The sequence below is a fragment of the Aotus nancymaae genome, unplaced genomic scaffold (genome assembly GCF_030222135.1).
Source record: "Aotus nancymaae isolate 86718 unplaced genomic scaffold, 86718_ANA_hifiasm-v0.15.2.pri h1tg000029l, whole genome shotgun sequence".
Taxonomy (NCBI): Eukaryota; Metazoa; Chordata; class Mammalia; order Primates; family Aotidae; genus Aotus; species Aotus nancymaae.
In genome coordinates, this window is record NW_026988442.1 from 10,997,217 (window position 1) to 11,021,787 (window position 24,571).

The 24,571-nt window shown below is 50.6% G+C and overlaps 1 protein-coding gene across 4 annotated transcripts; it reads right to left on the reverse strand.

Moving 5' to 3' along the window:
• Positions 1-735: 735 nt before the first annotated feature.
• Positions 736-24,174, reverse strand: RBCK1 (RANBP2-type and C3HC4-type zinc finger containing 1). Of its 4 annotated transcripts, none has more exons than XM_012455258.3 (13): positions 23,601-24,173; positions 22,372-22,516; positions 15,229-15,322; positions 14,916-15,114; positions 13,044-13,165; positions 12,767-12,940; positions 11,525-11,685; positions 10,315-10,426; positions 5,314-5,493; positions 4,263-4,361; positions 3,759-3,902; positions 2,439-2,529; positions 736-1,869 (listed from the first exon to the last, which is right to left on the reverse strand). In XM_012455258.3, the coding sequence occupies exons 1-12, from the start codon at positions 23,620-23,622 to the stop codon at positions 2,449-2,451; spliced, it is 1,533 nt and encodes a 510-aa protein (XP_012310681.1). In that variant the 5' UTR covers positions 23,623-24,173; the 3' UTR covers positions 736-1,869; positions 2,439-2,448. The 4 variants fall into 4 exon arrangements, with proteins under 4 accessions (XP_012310681.1, XP_012310680.1, XP_012310682.1 ...); XM_012455257.3 differs by lacking the exon at positions 736-1,869 and adding an exon at positions 1,876-2,187; XM_012455259.3 differs by lacking the exon at positions 736-1,869 and having other exon boundaries at positions 1,876-2,529; positions 3,759-3,863; positions 23,601-24,174.
• Between the last annotated feature and the right edge of the window lie 397 nt (positions 24,175-24,571).

Consider the following 24,571-nt stretch of genomic DNA (forward strand, 5'->3'; position numbering starts at 1 on the left):
TTGAGTGGATTCCATGCCAGCCCCAGGCACTAGAGGAAGACACCAGTGAACTCCAGCATAGGCTGCGGGGCCACCCTCAGTGGCAGCTGCTCTTTATCTGAGCAATGGGCTTCCACTCACCCTCCCCTGCCCCTGGGGAGAGAATGACCGTTGTGTCACTCAAGTACATTTGGGACCTCCTGCTGCTTCCTCTAGATGGTTTAAGCCCAAAGTCCTGGAGTCTGGTTTTCTTTCTGCCCTGGAGAGTTGGTGCTGGGCTCTCAAGGTCTGGGCCCCTGGCATGGGGTGAGCCTTGGGAGGTGGATGCACCTCTACCTGACCCTGCAGTAGAGGGTGCCCTGACCCTGTCCATCTTAGACCTTTCACTCGCAGGTGCAAGGAGTGTGGGGCTGAGGCAGGAACCGGGGTCGGCCTGCACCGCTCCCCGCCCCTCCGCACCAATGCAACACGGACAGGGCGGGCCAAGCAAAGCCGCAGCCAGCACAGCCCTCTCTGCAGGTCTCGCCCTCACTTGTGATACGCTGTGGGTAGAGACCCACTTCATTTTCCTCTTAACGAGAAAAAGGATGGTGCAAGGGCACTGGAAAGGCCTCGGCGTGAGTCCTGGGGTGATGAGGACTGTGGCAAACTGGAGGGTGTACACCCCATGAAGAGACTTGACGTCTCTGTGACTCCAGTCCCCACAGGTGGAAGTGAGGACCTGGCATTACCAAGCTTCGACAATTTCAAGAGAAGCCGGGCATCTAGATTTTAATGTGGCAAAAGATGTTGCCAATTTAAAAATATTGGCAACCAATTTAAATTTCTAAAACAATATTGGGTGTTCTGGTTACAGCCTGTGGCACCACAAGAGAACAGTCTCTGTTGTCCTCCGGTTCCCATGCTCCTGAGAGACACCAGGCAGGAGAGGGAGGAGCGGGTATGAGACAGCGTCTGCCTGAGCTGGGCCCATCCACATGCCTGCAGCTCAGCTGTCCTCAGCTTGGAGGTCGGTGGTTCTGCCTGGGCCTTTCCGCCTCCAGGGCTGGGGAGGCTGCCTTAGCATGCCTGTCATCGGCTGCCACAGTTGACTGTCCTGAGCCCACGCAGGCAGTGCCAGAAGGACCCAGTCCACTCACACTCGGACATCTCTGCACAGAGTGACTGGGGCTAGCTCTTGAGTCTTGGCATCCGATGGCAGGTGGCAGTACCTTTCCAGGGGCTAGAACAGGCCCTTGCCCACAAAACCACAGGCCTTCAGCAGCAGATGCATCCTCTGCCTGCTGTGACAATGGTCACATCATAGCATGGACAATGAGTTGGGCATCAAATACCGGATCTCAAAAGGGGAAGTGGGGGTGGGTCACAGAAGAATGGAGGAAAAACTTACAGAACAAACATCTCAAGACCATGTCTTAGTAACCTCTGACCAGCACAGAGTGGGTTCTAATAAATACTGCTGCATTGATACCTTGCCCTCTTGCCTGGGATGTGAAAATTAGGACGGACAACCTCACCCCTCAGTTGCAGCAGCTTCATTCCTTCTTCATCTATCTGCCAACCCTGGATGCCTGCTGAGAGGTCAAAGGGAGCAAGAGTGGCAAGACTTCCCCTCCCGCCCCCAAGCCCACCCTTCTCTGCAGACTTGACACACTGCACACTCCGCCTGTCCTGGCTGATGATGACCCAAGAGCATCCTTGCTCCTGAGGCTGGGCATGGGTTGCCAAGTCTGGTAGAAAGGTCCCAGTGCTGTCACAGCCTCATTCTACCACAGATGGTCTGACAGGTCAACTTCCTGATGCAGTTCCCAGAGACATCGGGATCCTGCTTGTGTGCAGAGTCCCAGCCCAGGACATTCACTTCCTCTCAAGGACGTCACACATCCCTTCCTGGAAAACCATTTTAATTATAATAGCTTACACAGGCTGCAGAGAGGGAGAGGCAGAGCTGTGCTTTCAAAACTGCCCAGTCTCCTTTCTGGCTCTGAACAGGTTAGCAAGAGTTCTAAGAGGCCCCAGGCCTCCAACTGCAAAGGCAGAGAACAGTCAGCCCCAGAAAGCCAGCAGGGGAAGCAGGGAGGCTGTGAATGCTGATGTTCGGCAGATGAGCGTTGTGGTGGGAGGAGTATGGAGTCACACACAGGCTCCACCCAGCGAGGCCTCTGGCCAGGGGCCGTGTTTATGGCTGGAGTCAGGCAGAGGTGGGAGCTGCAGGAGAGAGAAGTCTGGCTGGCAAGCCCCAAGGGAAGGACAAAGGCACTGGGGCACATGTGACCATGGACAACAGCAGCACAGGCAGAGCCCCACAGCACTACAGCAAGCAAGGCCATCCACGAAGCTCAGGGACTTGGCCTCTGCACAAAGGCATCTCCCAGCCAGAAGTTGGAGCCAAAGTCCCAAGCTCAGCCCTGCGCCATAACAGCCTGTGGGTGTGGGGCTGGGTCAGCATGGGGCCCCACCATTTTTAACTCAGTGGCAGTTCTGACAGCTTGGATGGCAAGGAATTCCATTCACCCTGCAGCGGCAGCCCCCGCTGGTATCTCCTGGGCCCTAGAGGATGGGAGGAAGAGAAGAGAATGTCAAGGTAGTGCAGAGAGACTGCCCCCAAAACCGAGCACTCTCCCAACCTGAGCCTTTGCCTCCGCAGGTCCTCCTGCAAGAATGGCCTTGTCGGCCTCAGCTACCTGATGGAGAGTTATTGAGGCCTTTTCTGGGCTCCCACAGCACTCAGTCTACCCATGCCTAGATCCAGGAACAGGTCAGGGAGAGGATCTGACCACTCTTCACATATTCTAGACATGTCAGCGCGCTGGCAGCATGCAAGAGGGCAGTTTCCTCTGCCTCCACCGAAAGTCTGTATGAACCTAACAACAAGCCCCCAGTTCCAGAGCACACCCCTAATCATGAAAGCTGCCATTTGCAAGAGTGCTCATCAAGTGACAGGCCCTCTGCTAAGCACTTCTCTTGCAATTTTTCAACTTGATTCTCACAACAAGCCTGAGGTAAGCCCAGCTATCGTCCCCATTTCACAGAGGAAATGGGGCTGAGAGAGGTATGTGCCAGAGCCAGTGGCCAATCCACCTCCAACTCCAGATCGAACCTTTACTTGCTGTCCTTTAGGGTAGGGGTGGGAAACCTTTTTGGCAAAGGGCCAGTCATTTTGGGCTGGGCAGCCATACGGCCTCTGCCTCTGGAGTGTAAGAGCAACCACAGACAATATGTAAATAAATGAGCATGGCTGCGCTCCAAAGCACTTTACCTAGGGGCACTGAAATGTGGATTTCATGTAATTTTCATATGTCACAAAATATTCATCTTTTGGTATTTTTTCAACCATTTAAAGAACATTCTTGCAACTAAGCACGGTGGCTCACACCTATAATCCCAGCACTTTCAGAGGCCAAGGCGGGTGGATCACCTAAGGTTGAGAGTTCAAGACCAGCCTGACCAACATTGAGAAACCCTGTCTCTACTAAAAATACAAAATTAGCCAGACATGGTGGCGCATGCTGTAATCCCAGCTACTCAGGAGGCTAAGGCAGGAGAATTGCTTGAATGCAGGAGGCAGAGGCTGCAGTGAGCTGAGACTGCGCCATTGCACTCCAGCCTGGGCAATAAGAGCAAAACTCCGTCTCAAAAAAGAGAACATTCTTACCTCAGGAGCTGTACAAATTCAGGTGCTGGTTTGGATATGGCCCATGGGCTGTTGTCTTCCAAGCACTCCTCTAAGACAAACCCCACAAGGGAACCGTCTCCACATTATCACGAGTGAGACTCACCCCGGGGCCCCAGCGTGGGCCCTTGGTGACCCAGCAGATCTCAGTGTGGCAGACAGTGCAGCGGATCCAGTCGCAGCCATCCTTCTTCTGCACCACGATCTGGCACTGGGGACAGCGCATGGCCTCGCCCTGCTGCAGCATCACCTGGAGCGGGGCAGGTGCTGGCCTCGGGGTAGGGCTGGGGCAGCCACCCAGCCTGGCCCCCTCCCCACGGCAGGGAGGTGGTGGTGACCCCCTGGAGCTGTGGAGTCTCTCCTGTGTGGCTCCGCCAGGCCAGGCTCTGTCCAGTGACCCCCTTTTCATTCCTGTAGTCTTCTCCTTCCACCCAGACACTTTTCCCTGACCTGACCACTCGGCCTAAGTCCCATCTCTGGATGAGAATGACAGCCAGAGGGGAGGTCAGAGCCTCCAGGGATGTGAGCACAGCCCTTGCTGAGAAGCCCCCGGTCCCCACCTGGATCCCAGAACTTAAATCCCTAGGCCTTGGCCCTGTCGCAGCCTCACCTTCAGCATCTCTGTCGTCTGCCGGGCAGCCACGTCGTTCTGAGCCCGCAGGGCCAGGTCCTCCTGATACTCCTTGCAGTTCATCTGCTCGTGAATGGCCTGCAGGGGGTGAGAAGGTTCCTCCCGGGGTTAACAAGTTGGAAGAGGTGAGGGGCAGGGCAGGAGTCCACAAAGGCACTTAATGCCTCTAGGTGTAGTCACTGGCAGGGCCTCACTTTGTAAAGCATACACTCATTTTACAAAAGAGGATACTGGGGCCAGGGAGAAGTCAGGGTCATCACATATGCTAACAGCAATAGATACCTCTGCCTTCTGGGTAGCTGGGACCACTGGCACGTGCTGCCACACCCAGCTTATTTAAGTTCTGAAGGGCACGGAAACCCCTTACACCCCTAGGGTGAGACCCCACATCCCTGCCTAGGCCCTGCCTGGGTTACAGGCCCAAGCTCTAGTTGTGTTTACCAGCTCCTCACCTTCGTGGTCAGCTTTTGAGATGAAGGGACAGGGACAGGCCTGGGGGAAGGATCAGGTAGGGCTGTCTGGGTTTGAGGTCAGCACTCAGTTCAGGACAGGGGTGGAGACGTGGTATAGGGCCAGGGTCAGGGTTTGGTCTGTGACAGACAGGTTCAGTCAGAGCTCGGTTCAGAGTCTGGGCTGAATATGGGACCAGCTTAAGTGACAAGTGCAGAGTCGGGTTTGGTCAGAGGCCAGGTCTATGGACTTGGATGGGGTCGGGGCTCAATGTGGGACTGTTCAGTCTGTGACTAGGGTCAGACTTAGGCTCAGCCCAGGGACAGGAGTTGGTCCAGGGCAGGGCTCCATTGTGGACCATGTCTCCCTAGGTTTGAGGCTCCATGTGGGGCCAGGTCTGGGACTCCCTCTGTAGGGCCAAGGCTCAGTTCAGGCTCAAGCCACACTCTCCCACCGACGTGCAGCTCCAAGTCATGACTAGCAGGCCAGTGTCACAGCTCCCTTCCCAGGAGAACAAGCACTGCCCTGTGGTGAGCTCCAGCAGGATGACTGACCAGGCGGGGTGAGTCCCCAGCCCCACCTTGCAGAGCAGGCAGTTGACATGGAAACACACAGGGCAGGTGAATTCATTGACGTCATCCTCAAAGAAGCACCATCCCTTGCAATCTGGGGTCTTGCAATGGTAGCTGAAGGCACTGCGGTTTTCAGCAATAGAGATGCCCAGGTCTAGAAATCGCTGGTAATCCTCAGGGGTCAGGAGCTGCCAACAGACCACGTCCTTGTTGATCGGGGTTCAGAACACCTGACATAATACCCTTGGCCACCAAATACCCTCTAGAAAGCCCCCAAACTCTAAACTCCAACCCAGGCCCAGGCTCTTTTCTTCATGTAATCCTCACAGTGTTGAAAAACTCCATTCAAAAAGTGGATTTTAGGTCAGGTGTGGTCATTACGGAGGAACTGGAGGTCATTATGTTAAATGGAATAAGCCAGGAACAGACAAACGTCACATGTTCTCACTTATTTGCAGGTGCTAAAAATCGAAACAACTGAACTAATGGAGACAGAGAGTAAAAGGATGGTTCCCACAGGCTGGGAAGGGTAGTGAGGCATGGGAGAGAAGTGGGGATGGTAAATGGGACAAAAAAATAGAGTAAGACTTAGTATTTGATAGCATAACAGACTATAGTCAATAATTTAATTGTACATTAAATTATATACTAACAGAGTATAACTGGATTGTCTGTAACACAAAGGATAAATGCTTGAGGGGATGGATTCCCCATTCTCCATGATGTGATTATTACTTATTGCATGCCTGTATCAGAATACCCCATGTACCCCAGAAATATATACACCAACTATGTACCCACAAAAATAAAAAATAAAAATTAAACAAACTAGTATCTTAGTACATAACACTGAGAAAGCAATGTGGCAATAATGTTTCAACCATCCCAAACTTTTCCGACCCTTCGGTACCCATCCCACTTCTGTAACTTGTTCCCAAGAAAATAATATATAAGACACACTGCCGGGCGTGGTGGCTCACGCCTGTAATCCCAGCACTTTGGGTGGCCAAGGCAGGCAGATCACAAGGTGGGCTGGTCAGGAGTTCAAGACAGCCTGGCCAACACAATGATGTGGCCAACACAACCTGTCTCTAGTAAAAAATACAAAAATTAGCCAGGCATGGTGGCGCGTGCCTATAGTTCCAGATACTCAGGCGGCTGAGGCAGGAGAATCACTTGAACCAGGGAGGAAGAGGTTGCTGTGAGCCAAGATAGTGCCACTGCACTCCAGCCTGGGCAATAGAGTGAGACTTCTTCTCAAAAAAAAAAAAAAAAATGCACCATGCAAAATGTTCCTTGAAGCAGTATTTATAAACTGAGAAACTAGAACTAAGAGATAAAAACAGTATATGTGCCATTGAGATTTGTAAATAATCTTTAGAAAAATTCTATAGCAAAATTAAAAAAGCTAAAGTTATTGTATCCATGCCGGTTACAATGAGGCAGAAATCATGCCTATGTTATACATAACAGTGGCTGGTGGTTACATGAGTTACATTTGTCAAAATTTATCTGATTGTATACTTACAACGAGTATATTTTATTGTAGGCAAAGTATACTTCAATAAAGTTGACTTAAAAAATCATATTTGGGTGGGCACAGTGGTTCACGCCTGTAATCCTAATACTTTGGGAGGCCCTGGTAGGTGGATCACCTGAGGTCAGGAGATCAAGACCATCCTGGCCAACATGGTGAAACTCTGCCTCTACTAAAAATACAAAAATCAGCCAGGCGTGGCAGCACTCGCCTAGAGTCCCAGCTACTCCAGAGGCTGAAGCAGGAGATTTGCTTGAAGCCGGGAGGCAGAGGCTGCAGTGAGCTGAGATCGTGCCACTCCACTCCAGCCTGTATAGCCTGTATGACAGAGCGAGACTCCATCTTACAAAAAAAAAAAAAAAAAAAATCTGCCCAGAGACACTGAAGGAAGTAGGTTAAAATGCAACTGGAGTATTTCCTGGGGTTGTGGGTGATTCTCTCTGATTTCTGCTCTGGTTCTGTGTGGTTAGGCATATTGTTTTGTTTTTGTAAAAATAACCTCCACCACATTACTTGGCTGATCCCTGCCCCCTTCTCTCTGTCACACTTGACCATTTTCTGAGACTCACGTCAACGTCAATGGGCTCCAGGGAAGTTCCTGCAGCCCTCTGACATAAGCCCCAGCATAATGCCCCTTGGCTGGGGTAGACTACACAAGGAAACCTCTAGGCAAGTGACTATGGGTGCTGGGGACACGGAATGACTGGTCATGAGGTCTCTCCAGGCCAGAGCGAGGACACCTCAGCAACTACCCAGAGATGACAGAGAAAAATGGGGCTGCCCTTGATGTCAGAGCTGGGAACTCCCAAAGCTCTACTCCTTCTGCCTCCCACTTTATCCCTGGAGCAGAACTTCTTGGGCTCCATAAACACTTGGTGAATTCACCGTTAGGAGCATTCTCAGGAGAAACAGGGGCATAGGAAAGAGGCAGGGGGGACGGGAATAAAGAGGAGGTCTTGTGTATGTGTTTTGTGGGGGTTTCTCATTTGGACCTCGGCCGCCATGTTTTGGCATGGGGACCCACAATGCCCAGGGAAGGCCATTCCCCAGCAGTTTAAAAACCATGAATCAAAGATAAAAAGAAATAAAAAGAAAAAAAAAACTAAAAAAAAAAAAAAGGGAAAAAAAAAACATGAATCAAGCCCAACTGTCCACTTTTCAGATGGGGAAATGGGGCGGGGTGTGGTGGCTCACACCTGTAATCCCACGCACTTTGGGAGGCTGAGGTGGGCAGATCACAAGGTTAGGAGTTCAAGACCAGCCTGACCAACACGGTGAAACCCTGTCTCTACTAAAAACACAAAAATTAGCCAGGCACGGTGGCAAGTGCCTGTAATCCCAGCTACCTGGGAGGCTGAGGCAGGAAAATTGCTTAAACCTGGGAGGTGGAGGTGGCAGTGAGCTAAGATCGTGCTGCTGCACTTTAGCCTGGATGTCGGAGTGAGACCCTGTCTAAAAAAAAACAGATGGGAAATGGAGACCCAGAGAAGGGAAACAACTTGCTCAAGATCACTAGCAGCCAGACAGAAAAGCTACTAATGAATTCATGAAGAGTGCCAGCAGCAAGCACACGTGTACGCAGACACACACATGCTGTGACAGACTGGCGGAGTGGTGACTCCCTGATTCCACACCTTTGGGTAGTCCCTTCCCAATGAACTCTGGGCTTCAGCATAGGAATTCCTTTGGCCAATGGGACAGTGGCAAGTGAGAAATGAGCAGACTTAGAAAGCACTCATGCGCTGGGGCTCCCCATGGCTGCTCTTGGAAGCCTGAGACCACCAAGACATGAGAAGGCCCAGGGCAGCCTGCTGGTGGGTGAGACCCTGAAGTGGAAGGAGGCCCCGTCATCCCAGTCATCACAGATGAGACCACCATAAACCAGGCCACCCACCAGCTAGACCCAGGTGAAATCAGCGAGGCCCTGCCCAGACCAGAAGAACCATCAAGATAAGCCCAACCCAAATTAGAGTCATCCCTCAGTATCCCAAGAGAATTAGTTCCAAGATCCCTGCCGATACCCAAATCCATGGATGCTCAAGCCCCTTATATAAAATGACATAGTATTTGCATATAACCTACCAACATCCTCCAATACACTTTAAATCATCTCTAGATTACTTACAATACCTAATATAACATGTTATGTAGTTTACGCTGTATTGTTTTTAAAATGTTTTTTATTGTATTTTTTTTGTTTTTTTAAGAATATGTTCTATCCACTGTCATTGAATTCTCCAATGTGAATTCTCCACAGATAGAGGGCCAACTATCCTAACTTGCAGATTTATGAGCTAAATGACTGCTGTTTTGAGCCTGCAGTGATTTGTTACATAGCAAGTGCTAACAACAACAAAGGCTTACCACATGACAAGCACTAGTCTAAATTCCTTTTCTTTTTCTTTTTTGAGACAGAGTTTTGCTCTTGTTGCCCAGGCTGGAGTGCAACGGCATGATCTCGGCTCACTGCAACCTCTGCCTCCCAGGTTCAAGTGATTCTCCTGCCTCAGCCTCCTGAGTAGCTGGGATTACAGGCATGTGCCACCACACCCAGCTAATTTTGTATTTTCAGTAGAGACGGGGCTTCTCCTTGTTGGTCAGGCTGGTCTCAAACTCCCAATCTCAAGTGATCCACTTATCTCAGCCTCCTGAAGTGCTGGGATTACAGGGGTAAGCCACTGCGCCCAGCCACACTACTCTAAATTCTATACACATATCCTCTACTGTAATCTTTGTAATCCTGGAAATAGAAACTGTAACTCTGACTCTAACAGAGATGAGATAGAGGCATAGAGAGGTTAAACATCTGACTTGTGGTCACACACCCAGGCCACCAGACTCCAGAGTTCCCCTTTTTTTTTCTTTTTTTAAGGCAAGGTCTCACTCTGTTGCCCAGGTAGAGTGCAGTGGCGCAACCACAGCTCACTGTAGGCTTGACCTCCCAGGTTCTAGTGATTCTCCCATCTTAGCCCATTCCCCCTCGACCCATGCCCAAGTAGCTGGGACTACAGGTGCATGCCTCTGCACCCAGCTATTTTTTAAATCTGTTTTGGAGAGACAGGGTTTTGCCATGTTGCCCAAGCTGGTCTGTGTGAGTTCGAGCAATCTGCCCACCTCAGCCTCTAAAAGTACTGGGATTAGAGGTGTGAGCTGCCATGCCTGGCCAAGTCCCTGACTCTTAACAACTCTGCTGTCTTTCCTTCATAAATGTGGCTTCTTGACTAGCTACTCCCCTCAATTCTTTTTCCGCTTGGGGTCTCAGCACCCTACATGGACAAAGCCCTTGAAAAATGTCTGGAGGGCGGAGGTTGGATGATCACGTAAGCCCAGGAGTTTGAGACCGGCTTGGACAACAGACCCCATCTCCAGAAAAAAAAAGTTAAGATGTCTGCTGCCTGAGCCAGTCCCTACCTGCCTGCTTGGGGCCCGGTTCCTTGGTACCTGGGGTATATCTCCCACCCCCAGGCCTTACCGCCTTGATCTCCCTCTCCAGCAGCTTGCCCGAGCACGAGTAGGTGTTGTCAATGAAGGGGCAGGAGACCTCCGCCTCCAGGCTGTTGCGGATGGTGCCCTGCAGGCATTCCCTGGGGGAGGGGAGGGGAGGAGAGAAGAGTGAGGGTCATCGGAACCCCATCCACTGGGGACTCCACCCCTCACATGGCAAGGCCTGACCCCAGGGGCCTCTCTCAGTCACCCCAGGTGGGCTTCTCCTCAATATCCCCTTCCTTCCCATCCCTCTCACCAATTCCACCAAGGCCTCCACCCTGTCCCCACACTGCCACTCTGATTCTCCGGTCCAGGCCCTATCATCCCCTGCCTGGTGACTGCAGGAGCCTCCTTGCTGGGCTCCCTGCAACCATCTGGCCCCTAAAGTCTATCTCAGCACAGCAGCCATGTCTCCCCAGTGGCCCCCATCCCACCCAGAACAAATCCCAAATGTTCATGGACCCAACACCTCTCTACCCTGCTCTCTGATTACCGGCTTCATCCCTCTGCTCCAGCCACCAAGAGACCTCCTCAGTCTCTTCCAACAGGCCAGGCTCAAACCTACAGCAGGCCTTCCAGTCCCTGCTCTGGGGCTACCTCCCTGGAAGCTTCTAGACCACCCTCTCTGGGAAGGACTCCTGTTGTATCTTAATGTACTGTATGTAGCAATTTCATGTACTGTATGTAGACAATATTCACAAGGACATCAACCAGTGATTATCCGATTCACATCGGCCTCCCTGCTGGAATGAAAGTTGCAAAGGCAGGCACGGAGCCTGCCACCCAGGGGCTGCTCCACAAGGGTCAGCTGTGGTGAGTGCATCTGTGCTCCCCACATCCGGGGGTGGAAGGGCCATGACAGGAGACTCGAAACAGGCAGATGCCCGCAGGGAGGCTGAGAGCAGCGTGGCTGCTGGAGCCTCGGCGGTTAAAGGTAGAGGGGAAGGGAGGCTCCATCCATGCCTAGGTCCATGTCTAGGCTGCTTCTCTTGTGAGCCATGTGGCCTTGGGTAAGCTGCCTGGTTCTCTGTACCTTAGGTTCCTCATCTGCAAAATGGGGAGACAGAGCCTACCTCGTAGGTTTTCGCGGGCGTCCAATGAGATATCAGAGCACAGGGCCCCACCCACGTCCAGCCCTGCGTAATTGACGGCTTTGATAAACGCTGCATTGCCGGGGGTGGGATTGGGGGCCGCACCTGCAGAAGGTGTGCAGACACTCACGCAGCACCACGGCCTCGCCGGGCGCCAGCACCGAGTAGCACACGGGGCACTCGGCGGGCTCGGTGTTCAGCACCAGGCTCCTCTGGTCCAGCTGGACGTGCTGCAGGTAGTTCCCCTCCTGCTGCTTCTGCTTCCGCTGGGCACACGGGGCGGGCCATGGGGTGGGTCAGGGTCTCGGGGGCGGGTCAGACCACGAAGGGGGAAGGATCAGGGGGCGTGGTCAGGGCTGGGTCAGACCAGCAGGAGGCAAAGCTGGGAGCCAGTCGGACGGGGGATCGGGGATCCGGGATGGGGTGGGCAGGAGCAGTCAGGTTGGGAGGGGCGTGGCTGGGAGAGGGGCCAGGCGGAGGTGCGGAAGCCGAGGGAGGGAAGGCCGGCCGGGTAGCCAAGAAAGGCGCCAGGAGAGGGAGCAATGGCAGCAGAGAAAGGAAGGGGGCCAGGGTCTGAGTGGTGAGTCAGGGTAACAGGGCAGGGTCGGGACCAGGGCTGGTGGAGCCAGCTCAAGGGCAGGGGTGGGAAAGTGACAAAGCCAGGGAGCAGAGCAAGGCTGAGACGGGAACAGGAGTGCGGTGGGCAGGGGCAGCACTGGGTCCAAGGGGAACGCAAGTGGGGCCAGGGGTAATATTAGAATAGGGAGGTCTCAGGATCAGGTATCTGTGTCATTAGGGCGTGTGGCACGATGGGGGCGGGGGAGGGCTAAGAGAGGAGCAGGACCAGGGGTGGCAGTCATCCCCCTAGGAAGCAGTGAGGGGCCAGGCCAGGCTCTCAGGAAGTCAGGGGTGGGCCAAGCCAGAGAGGGAGGAGGTCAGGAATAGTAGCATCCAGGGTGAGGTCGCCGCTAGGTGGAGCACGCTTAGGTCACAGACAGGTAGGGATGAGGTCCGAACTGAGATGCAGTCATGGCTAGGGTGCTGGAGTCATAGCCAGGGACACTTGTGTAGTGTGTCAAAGCTGGGGATGGAGCCACAGCCCACATGGGAGGGGGGTATGTGAACCTGGATGTGCGCCACAGCCAGGGAGCGGGTCTCAGCCACAGGGTGACAGGGTGACCTTGGAGAGAGGGCAGGTCGCAGGCAAGTGCAGGGTCACTGCCAGCAGGATGGTCAGGAGGGGCAAGGCAGTAACGGGGAGGAGCGGCAATGCGCGGGTGTCTCCCTTCCTGGCCTACACCTCCCCTGTCCGGTCTGCAGGTGTCTGTCCAGGGACTTCGCGCCCACCTGCTGGTACTGACGCAGTGACTCCTCCTCGCCAGCCAGGCGTGCTCGCTCCTCCTCATCGGGCTGGTAGGAGGCGGGGACCTGATAGGCCTCGGGGCGCGCCCGGCAGCACATCTCACAGCCAGGCCGCGTGGGTTTGTTGATGAAGGTGCACCCGGGGCACTGCCAGCCCACCTGGGAGCAGAGGGGGCTGTGAGCCAGACTGGGCAGGGTGGGGCGGGGAAGAGGCACAGAAGAGGATACTGAGGCCAGGGAGGTGTGGCCAGGGACAGCTTACCGGTGGGGGCTCGGGCACTGCATCTGGCTGCCCCCGTCCAGGTTCCTGAGGGACCCCGGGCTTTGGGGTACCTGGCTCCAGAGGGCCCCGAGGCTGCAGTGTGAGGTCCTTGAAGCCCAGATCTGTGGAGGAGAATTAAAGGATGGTGGTTCCACGTGGCCCACTTGGTCCACACTCATAGGGGGTGGGTCTCCCTGAGCCAGCCAGGCAGACCCTTCCCCTATCCTCTCCTCCCTGGGGGTATCTCCAACCTCCATCTGGTCAAGTGGGCATCCTGGCTCCCCCAAGGTCAGGGCCCCTATTCCACCCACAAATGCTTCCATGTCCTCTGAGCTTCAAAATCCAGCATAACACCCGCCCTTCTGTGCCTCCGGAAGGGTGCACCAAGGGGACCCAAGAGCACCACTGAGGCGGCCCTGCCCACTCCATCCATCCTAGAGGAAACACCAGCCAACCCCCTGCAAAAAAAGAAACTGGCCTGGACTTTTTGAAAGGGACTGGGACATGACAGCTGAATGCCAGGTCTTTTGCTATAAATGACAATAGTGGGACAACGAGTAAAATCTGAGTAAGATCTGTAGATTAGATAACAGGGCTGTATCAATGTTAGTTTCCTGAGTTGGATGTTATACCTAGTAATTTAAGAAAATGACCTTTCTTTTCAAGGAAATGCACACTGAATTATTTAGGGAAAAAGACATATCTGCAACTTACTCTCAAAATGGTTCAGAAAATAAAATAATTTTATATAGAAAGAGATGATAAGGCTGGGTGTGGTAGCTCACGCCTATAATCCCAGCACTTTGGGAGGCCAAGATGGGTGGATCACTTTAGGTCGGGAGTTCCAGACCAGCCTGACCAACATCGTGAAACCCCATCTCTAGTAGATACAAAGAATGAGCCAGGTGTGGTGGCTCATGCCTGTGGTCCCAGCTACTCAAGAGGTTGAGGCAGGAGAATCACTTGAACCCAGGAGGCAGAGGTTGCAGTGAACCGAGATTGTGCCACTGCACTCCAGCCTGGGCAACAAGAGTGAAACTCTGGGCCGGGCGTGGTGGCTCACGCCTGTAATCCCAGCACTTTGGAGGCCAACGTGGGCGGATCACCTGAGGTCGGGAGTTCAAGACCAGCCTGACCAACATGGTGAAACCCCGTCTTTAAAAAAAAAAAAAAGAAAGAAAGAAAGAAAGAAAAGAAAAAAGAAAAAATTAAATTAAAAAAAAAAAAAAGAAAGAGAATGATAAAAGAAAGCAAATGTGGCAAAACCCACATGAAAGGCACATGGGAATTCTTTATACACTACTTTGTAAAATTTGGCAACTTTTCTGTAGGTCTGAAACATTTCAGAAGTTAACAATTAAGAATAAACACTAGTGGGCCAGGCGTGGTGGCTCACGCCTATAATCCAAGCACTTTGGAGGCATGGGCGGATCACCTGAGGTCGGGAGTTCAAGACCAGCCTGACCAACATGGTGAAACCCCGTCTTTAAAAAAAAAAAAAAAAGAAAGAAAGAAAAAAAATTTTAAAAAAAAGAAAAAAAAAACAAACACTAGTTATCATCATCATCTTCATACCCAATTTATGATTTTAGCAAACTGGGCAGCAGATAGGAGTAACCTTGCCCAAGGTCACGTAGCTGGAAATGCCAGAGGCTGGACGGAATCCGGCCCTCCCCATGCCAGCTGTTCTCATGATGGGTCCCTGAAATGCTCCCTCCCATGTGTCTTAGGTCCTCTCTTCCCCATTTGGATAGGGTCCTCTGGGTGAGCCCCTGACTAATAACCCATGGGCTCTACCCCTGCTTGCCCTACGCCCTCAAGTGAGTCCAGGGCCCCCACTGGGTTCTGTGGTGCTCAGGGGCACAGCCTCACCTTCCAGCATCCGCAGCTGCCGCTCCCGCTGCAGCTCCTGAGGGTTGAGGGAGGTGTTGCGAGCTGACAGCAGATAGAGGTAAGCACTGTCCCCATTCTGCCGCACCCCATGGGAGTGTAGGGTCTCCTGGTCTCGTGCCAACCGCTGCCCAATCACCCACTGCTGCAGAACTGGTGGGAAGCCATAGTCCAGAAAAACCTGGTGGGGGCACCAAGAGAGGGAGTGTGGGAAGGGAGGGCCAGAGGAGAGAGAGGAAGCAGGAGCAAAAGGGAGAGCCTCCACCCCAGTGTCACCCTCAGCCTCCCCACTCACCATGTCCTTGAGGGATGCCACTGTCATATCAGGGCGCACTGTGAGCCAGATGGTGACGGCATGCAACTGAGCATCCTCCACACTCACCCACAGCCTGCAGAGAGCAGCAGGGGCTCAGCCTGGGCTCTGGCCAGGGGTCCAGCCTCAGCCACTGGCTACAGACATGTACATATTTGCACACAGGCACATGGCCATGTACACACATACGCACACAACCCCCAGTCTGGGGTAGGGGCCCTATCCCCATGCATCCTCCCTTATTAGAATCCACCAGTTAGGCCCCTCCAATGGTTCCACACAACTCTTAGAATCAACTCATGGCAGCACGCAAGGGCCTCCATGATCTGGCAACCTCTCCTATCTTCTCTCCCCTGCTCCTTGGTCAAACCTCCAAAAGTTGTTGTTTACTATGTGTTAAGACTATTCAGTGCACTGAATGTGTATTAACTCATTTAATCTTCTCAACAAACCCATCAGGCAGGTACTGCTGCATCCCTGTTTTACAGATAAAAATGTGAGGGTTAGATAGGTTACAGTGACTCTGCCAAACTAAGCAACTAACAACTGTTAGAGGCAAGATTCACTTCTATGTATGTATGTATTCATTTATTTTGAGATGGAGTCTCATTCTGTCGCCAGGCTGGAGGGCAGTAGTGCAATCTCACTGCAACCTCTGCTTCCCAGGTTCAAGCAATTCTCCTGTCTCAGCCTCCCGAGTATCTGGGACTACAGGCACATGCCACCATGCTTGGCTAATTTTTGTATTTTTAGTAGAGACGGGGTTTCACCATGTTGATCAGGCTGGTCTCGAACTCCTGACCTCATGATCTGCCCACCTCAGCCTCCCAAAGTCCTGGGATTACAGGTGTGAGCCACTGCACCTGGCCATATTGATTTATTTTTAAGACATAGGCTCTCTTTCTGTGGCTCAGGCTGGAGTGCAGTAGTGTTATCTTGGTTTACTGCAGCTTCAACCTCTTGGACTCAAGGGATCTTCCCATCTCAGCCTCCCAAGTAGCTGGGATCACAGGCTCATGCCACCATGCCTGGCTAATTTTTTAAGTTTTTGTAGAGACAGGGTCTCACTATGTTGCCAGAGCTGGTCTTGAACTCTTGGCCTCAAGTGATCCTCCTGCCTTGGCCTCCCAAAGTGGGATTCCAGGAGTAAGCCACTGTGTTCAGCCAGAGGCAGGATTTAAATCCATGTGGTATTTATTCCAGAGAAAGTACTTTTTTTTTTTTTTTTTTTTTTTTTTTTTTGAGACGGAGTTTCGCTCTTGTTACCCAGGCTGGAGTGCAATGGCGCGATCTCGGCTCACCGCAACCTCTGTCTCCTGGGTTCAGGCAATTCTTCTGCCTCAGCCTCCTGAGTAGCTGGGATTACAGGCACGCGCCACCATGCCCAGCTAATTTTTTGTGTTAGGAGAGACGGGGTTTCACCATGTTGACCAGGATGGTCTCGATCTCTTGACCTCGTGATCCACCCGCCTCGGCCTCCCAAAGTGCTGGGATTACAGGCGTGAGCCACCGCGCCCGGCCCAGAGAAAGTACTTTTAACTTTCTCAAGGATCCTCCAACATTTTGGAAAACCAAAACCATAAAAAGATGAAAAAACAGAAGTGACCCCAAAGGAAATAGAGATCATTTAAGGTATGGAACAATATGCAACAGTCGTCTAACTAGTACCTTCAGAGAGATTTGGAAAACGTTGCATGCAGAAAGCAAGAAAGGCATGATGCAACCAAAAATTGAGGAAGAGTTCCTGGACATTAAAAGTGATGCTAACTGAACCTTTATCGCTAACCTTCATCTCTACCAGTTACAGGAAAAATGGGAGATAGTAAATGACACCACGATACAGTTTGGCTATTTGTCCCTGCGCAAATCTTATATTGAACTGTAATCCTCAGTGTTGAAGGTAGGGCCTGGTGGGAGGTGTTTGGGTCACAGGGGCGGCTCCCTCACAGCCTGGTGCCGCCCTTGCCGTGGTGAGTTCAAGCAATCCACCTGCCTCAGCCTCCCAAAGTGCTAGAATTATAAGCATGAGCCACTGTGCCCGGCCAAGTCCTAATTTTTTGAAGACACGTACCAAAGTAGTTAAGGATAAAATAATGTCTGAGATTTGTTTAAAAGCAGTTCAGAAAACGCTCTCAAAATTCTTCAAGTAAACAATTTGAATACCCAGTCAACTATCAATGAATTGAAAGCAAAATAGATAAATTTTTAAACATGCAAAGACTAAAAGTTTACTACATTTTCCACATGAAAATTTCTTGAAAAACAAAAATAGATGAGTCTGATACAGGAGAATAGTAAAAGTAAAAAGAAAAGTAAAAAATGAAAAGGACTGGATCTTAACCCCCAAATGTTCTTCCAGCAATAAGGGTTTCGAAACAAAAGTGCATATGATGTCGAATGCGCTAGTTATTCTATAGTGAATAATATTTCCATAATCAAAATACTACAAATCCTTTCTAGTAGTGTCACACTTTTAGAATCAACCTAGAGGCAAAGCATAGAAGTCTTAATTACATTAGAAAGCAAAATTTAAAAGCTATAATCTTAACACAATCAACAAAAAAATACAGCTGGATCTCTCTCATCCAGTGTCACATCAGGATCACCAAAACAGCAGAGAAGCACGAAAACAGCTGCAGACAAAGCTTACATACTTCATTTTAACTTACATGCTACACATGCACGTTCACTGGACAGTCCTCTAGATGTACAGCCAATGGCTTTTCTCTCTTTCTTTGAGACGGGGTCTCACTTTGTCACTCAGGCATGATCATGGCTCACTGCAACCTTGACCACCTGGAGTCTAATAATCCTCTGGCCTCAGCCTCTCAAGTAGCTGGGACTACAGGTGTGCACCACCCAACCTGGCTAATTTATGTTTCCCAGGCTGGTCTTAAACTCCTGAGTTCAAGCCATTATCCGGCCTCAGCCTCCCAAAGCACTGAGCCACCATGCCCAGCATGAGTATACATCTGCTGACTGGAGTTTCCCATGTATTTTTCTTTTTTTTTCTATGAACCACATCCATAATCATGATCTATAATTTCTAGTACCAGCTTCTTTAAAGTGAGCAAGAACTTAGACACATTCCCAAAGCATTATAGCACAGAGCCCTTCTGGATTTTTACGGTATTTCCTTACTACTGTCTCACCCAAAAGTGTTAGTCTTTCTTTTTTTTTTTTTTTTTTTGGTGATTTGTCTCTTGTCTTTTGAAAGCAGTCAGCTTACTTTTCACAGAAACAACTCTTTCAGCACTCATATTTTATTGATTAATGTAATAGCTAACTAAACTATCTTATTAGCAATAACACATACAATAGGTATCATTTACTAGGAAGCATCGGGTCCATCTATGAGAACCCAACGGCAGGTCTGAGAGATGCTGGTTGCCCAGAACCTCTCAAAACTCAGGTTCTGATTCAGCAAGTCTGATGTGGGACCTGAAATTCCACCCATGTTGCGGTCCACAGGCCACACTTCAGTAGCAAGATGGTGGCTGACACTGTACATTTTACAGAGGAAACTCCAGGGGATCAAGTGGAAGTCAACTGGGAAAGCATCCACTACGATACTTCAACGAAAAAAGTCAGGAAAAGGAAAGGCGGAAGACGAGAATGTTAACTTCCTCATTTTTCATAGCAAGGAGTACACAGGTACTGTCTGTTTTTGTTTTTATTTTTTGTGTGTTAGTTTGTTTGAGACTGAGTCTCACTCTGTTGCCCAGGCTGGAGTGCAGTGGCACAATCTCAGCTCACCACAACCTCTGCCTGCCAAGCAATTCTCCTGCCTCAGCCTACTGAGTAGCTGAGATTACAGGCACAGGCCACCACACCTGGCTAATTTTTGTATTTTTAGTAGAGACGGGGTTTCACCATTTGGTCAGGCTGGTATCAAACTCCCGACCTCGTGATCCACCCACCTCAGCTTCCCAAAGTGCTAGGATTACAGGCGCGAGCAACTACGCCCGGCCGCACACAGGTACTGTCTCAACCATTTCAAGAAGTAGATATATCAATATTTTGTTTAAAATCAAGTGGCCAATGATCTACTGATTCAATGCAATCCCTACCAAAATCCTAGTTGTTGTTTGCAGAAACAGACAAGCTGATCTTAAACAATATTGAAAAAGAACTAAAGTTGAAGAACTTGTATTTTCTGATTTCAAATATTATGATGCTATAGTAATCAAAATAGTGTGGTACTGGCATAAGGGCAGACATATATTATAGTTCAATGGAATAGAAATGAGAATCCAGAAACAAGCACTCATATTTATGGTCAATTAATTTTCAAAAAGGGTTAAGATCATTAAACAGGGGAAAATAGTCTTTTTAACAAATAGTGCTGGCACAACTCAATATCTACATGCTTAAGAATGAAGCTGGACCCTTATTCCACACCATATACAAAAATTAAATCAAAATGGACCAAAGACCTAAATGTAAGAGCTAAACCTATAAAATCTTTAGAAGAAAATATAGAGGTAAATCTTCATGACCTTGGATGAGGCAATGATTTCTTAGATATGACACCAAAAGCACAAACAACAAAAGAAAATACAGACTAACTGGACATCATCAAAATTTAAAACTTATGTGCTTCAAAGGATACCATCAACATAGTGAGAAGACAACCCACAGAATGAGAGAACAATGTTGCAAATCATGTAGCTGATAAGGTACTTGTATCTAAAATGAATAAAGTACTCCTACAACTCAATAATAAAAAGATAAGCCTGGTCGGGCAAAGTGACTCATGCCTGTAATCCCAGCACTTTGAGAGGCCAAGGAGGGTGGATCACCAGAGCTCAGGAGTTCAAGACCAGCCTGGCTAACATGGTGAGACTCCATCTCTACTAAAAATACAAAAATTACCTGGGTGTGTTGGTAGGCACCTGTAATCCCAGCTACTCAGGAGGCTGAGGCAGGAGAATCACATGAACCTAAGAGGCAGAGGTTACAGTGAGCCAAGATTGTGCCATTGCACTCCTGCCTGAGTCACAGAGTGAGACTCCATCTCAAAAAAAAAAAAAAAAAAAAAAAACAAGAAAGAAAGAAAGAAAGAAAGAAAAAGATAAACCCATTTTAAAATGGGCAAAAGACCTGAATAGGCAAACCTCCAAAGAAAATATGCAAATGGTGAATAAGCACAAGAGAAGATGCTTAACATCATTTGTCATCAAATGGTTAGAAAATTGCAAATCAAAACCATGAGACAACTCTTCAAACTTACGAGGATGGTTATAATCAAAATGACAAATAACAAGTGTAAGAGAGGATGTGGAGAAACTAGAACCCTCATACTTGCTGGTAGGAATGTAAAGTAGTGTAGCTACTTTGGAAGACTGTCTGGCAGTTCTTCAAAGGGTTAAACATAGCGTTACCATATGACCCAGAAATTTCACTCCTAATATGCACCCAAGAGAAATGAAAACATGTCCACACAAAAAGTTGGACACAAATGTTTGGGGTAGCATTGTTTATAAATAGCCAAAAAATAGAAACATTCAAATGTCCATCAACTGATTTAATGAGTAAAGATAATGAGGTATGTCCATAAAATAGATCATTATTTGGCAATAAAAAGGAATAAAGTTCTGGCTGGGCATGGTGGCTCACACCTATAATCCCAGCACTCTGAGAGGCTGAGGTGGGAGGATTGCTTGAGCCAGGAGCTCAAGACCAGCCTAGGCAACACAGCAAGACCTTGTCTACAAAGAAATTTTTTAAAAATTAGCTGGATGTGGTGGTACATGTCTACAGTCCCAGCTACTAGGGAGGCCAAGGCAGGAGAATTGCTTAAGCTCAGGAAGTTCAGGCTGTAGTGAGCGATGTAATACATCGCTTCCACTGCACTTCAACCTAGACACATATGCACAACCCTGAATACACTGTAATCCACTGCACTTCAGCCTGGGCAACAGAGTGAGATCCTTTGTCAAAAAAAGGGGAATGAAGTTATTATACGAGCCACAACATGGATGAATCTAGAAAACATGATGCTAAGTGAAAGAAGCCAGACACAAAAGGCCACATGTTGTATGACTCAACGTATATAAAATTTCCAGAAAAGGAAGATCCCTAGAGATAAAAATTAGATTAGTGGTTGCCTAAGGTTAGAGGGTTAGGGAGAAGGTGGAGTGATAGGGACTAACTGCTAATGAGTACCAGATTTTTTTTTACAGGATGATGAAAATGTTCTAAAATTGACTGTGGCAATCGTTGCACAACCCTGAATATACTAAAAGCCATTGAACTATATACTTTAAATGGCTGAATTGTATGGATAAACTGTTTTAAGAAAAATCAAATGGGACCCAGCAAGAGAACTGAAAATCAGAAACTGTAAAACTACTGCTTTACTATCCAGTAACAAAAAAGAAGTCAAAAAAGAACCATAGACCACACTAATGTTTATTGAGTGCATAACATGTGCCAGGCATTGTGCAGTGTTTCAGCATTGAGTTTAAGTCTCCTGGAGCAGAGACTGACAGTATCCATTCTCCTTCCTTCTCTTACCAAGAGAAGCCCTGAATTCTAGATGAATATCTGGCTACACAGACTCCCCTGAAGCTGAACCATAGCTGTGAGAATCAGTTCTGGTCCACAGGAATTAATGGAAGAAGTGTGTACAACTTTTGAGCTATGTTCTTTAGAGGAGTATGGAGGGGTGCCTTTCTTCCCTTCCTCCTCATGTGATGGCTGGATGGAGCTGGGATGGCCATTTTGCACCTGAGGAATCTGGGAATTAATGGCAGAATAGTGAGAGAAGCAACGTGAGCCTCTGAGGACTGTGGGGAGCAGAACCTCCCCATCTGGACTCTGACATCAAATTTCTTTACATCACTGTTACCTTTTTTTCTGTTGTATGAGGCCTAACATCCTAATATGGTATATCTCCTACCAACCCTATGAGATAGCTACTGTTATGATCCAATTTTTAAAATGAGGACACTCCAAGAGGTGAAGTGACCTGCCCTCTATCTCACAGTTGATTAGTGACATAACTAGGATTAGAAGCCACGCCTCCTGAGGTCAGCACCTGCCATTAGGAAGAACTGTTCTATAGGCAAGAATGTCCTGTCCTGCTGCCCCTAAGGTTCAGGCCAGCCGTGCACTCCTCACCTGATGTCCTGCGTTGGGGAGGCCTCAGGCTTCAGTTGCACACTCAGGGGCACCCGTTGCTCTGCCAGCCAGATGGCACACTTCATTGCCACCTGTTCATCCCCACCGGCCACCGCTCGGGTGAGGCTCAGGGCCATTTCCTCTGCTAAAAGCCAGCACAGCAGGAGCCAGTTAAGCACAGGTTTATTTTCAGGAGCTGGGGTTAATGGGGCAGGAAAGGAGATGATCTTTGTGCTGCTGTCTCTGTCTTCCTGGTAAACTCCTACACATCCTTCAGTGACTAAAAGTCCCTTTCTCTGGGAGAGGTTCTCTGATATTCCCCCACTCCTCCTCACTCTAGGCTCATTTGGTTCTGTTTGTCCTTCATATTCCCAGGGTCCCTCATACTTCTATTCATTTATCCAGCAAGCAGTTATTGAGCTCCTATTGTGTGCAACCCACTGTCCCGGGAACTGGGATCCCACAGTGATTCAGATAAACAGGGTCCCTCTCCTTAGGGATCTCCCTGCCCAGTGGGGAGACAAAAAACGAGTTAAACAAGAAAAAAATGTCAGATTGTGATCCTTGCTGGCAGGGAAATAAACAGGTTAAGGAGACCAAGGAAGGCCTCTGGGAGGGGGTAACACTGAAGCTGAGACCTGAAGGAGGAGAAGCCGCACATATCAAGTCCCAGTGGGGAAGAGTGGTCCAGGTGGAAAGAAGAGTAAGGGCCTTCGGCAAGAAATGGTTGGATGAGAACCGAAGGAAGCCAGTGGGGCTCCACTCCAGTGAGCATAGCGGGGTGACTGAGGAGAGCTGTCCTGTGGGCCACCCAGGCGCTCTGGGCTTTGTTCTAAGAACACAGAGAGGAATGGGAGGGTTTCCAGCAAGGCAGGGACTGACCTCTGTTCTACAACCCTAGGTGCAGGGGGAAAGAGGCAAGGACCCCTGCTACTCAGATTAACTGAGTTCTGTCTCCCACCGGCCCAGGAAGTCTCCAAGTTCGATGCCCTGTGTCCTCTGGGAGTTCCCTAGCCCCATCTCAGCACAGAGCTGGCCCAAGGAGGTCTCAGGGCCCCAAGACGACTCTGGAAGCCAGCAGGTCCCAAAGGAGGAAACTGATGGGGAGGAGGGCAGAGGGAGGGCAGGCTAAAGACCCCTCTCCCAGGCCCTTCTGGGCAGGAAGGGCCAGGTCCTGCGGGGCCCACTTCCCACTGGACGTTCCCCAGTCACCTCCGGCCTGTGCCCACCTTTCTTGGTCTTCTCGTCCATCTGTCGTGGCTGCGCCCATCCCCCTTGGGGGGGGCCGTGGCTCCTGGGAAACGCTACCTCCGGGTCGCCTGGGAGGGGCGGGACACCAGGAGCAACTCAGCCAGGCCGTGTGGCCTCCGGCGCGGCCCAAGCCCTGTCTGTGCCTCGTTGTACCCGCGGCAGTCGGGAAGCATCACACCGCCTGGGGACCAGGCCGGGACCCCGCGTGGGGCGGTGAGAGGGCAGAGGATGCCCAGACAAGTCCGCAATGGGCGCAAGAGGAAACAAGACCAGCCGAGGCGGGGAGAAGCTGGGAAAGGACGCCCGGACGCCCAGACGCCGCCCAGCGGGGGCGCTCCAAGTCCCGGAGGACCCCCACTTGCGGGAGCGCCCCTGGCGTCTCGGGTTTCAAGGCAAAGCTCCCTCCTCCCGGGAGGCCCCAGTCCTTCGCAAGGAGAGCGGCTTCGGCGGAAAAGAAAGTGAAAGTGGCGGCCCCGGAAGTGGGGCGGGACTGGGAGGGGGACCGGAAAACTTGTCGCCTCATCCAGGACCCCCACTGCCCGAGCGCGGGGTCCCAGCGGTCCCGGCGTTCCTGTTCGGGGCCACCCCGCCCCGTCCTCCGGAGCTGACCGCCGATCCCCGGACACCCCCAGGCTCACCCTGCCGGTCGCGCTGCAGAGCCGCCCGAGGGGGCGGGGCCGGAGGCGGGGTGGGCGGAGCCGGGGGCTGGTGCGGGGCCTTGGGCAGGAACGGAGCCTGAGCAGGAGCTGGAGCCCGGGCTGGAGGGCAGCGGGACCCATAGTGTTAAGCCGCTGGGGACTGGTTAAGAGCGTGCCCTGCGAGCCTGGCGCCTGCCCACCCAAGCATCAGGCACACCGCGGGGCAGGCCCGGTCCTTGGCTCAGTTTGCAGATAAATACAGGAAGGCTGTTGTTTGTTGATGACCTGTCCAAGGCCACTCAGCTGAGGTT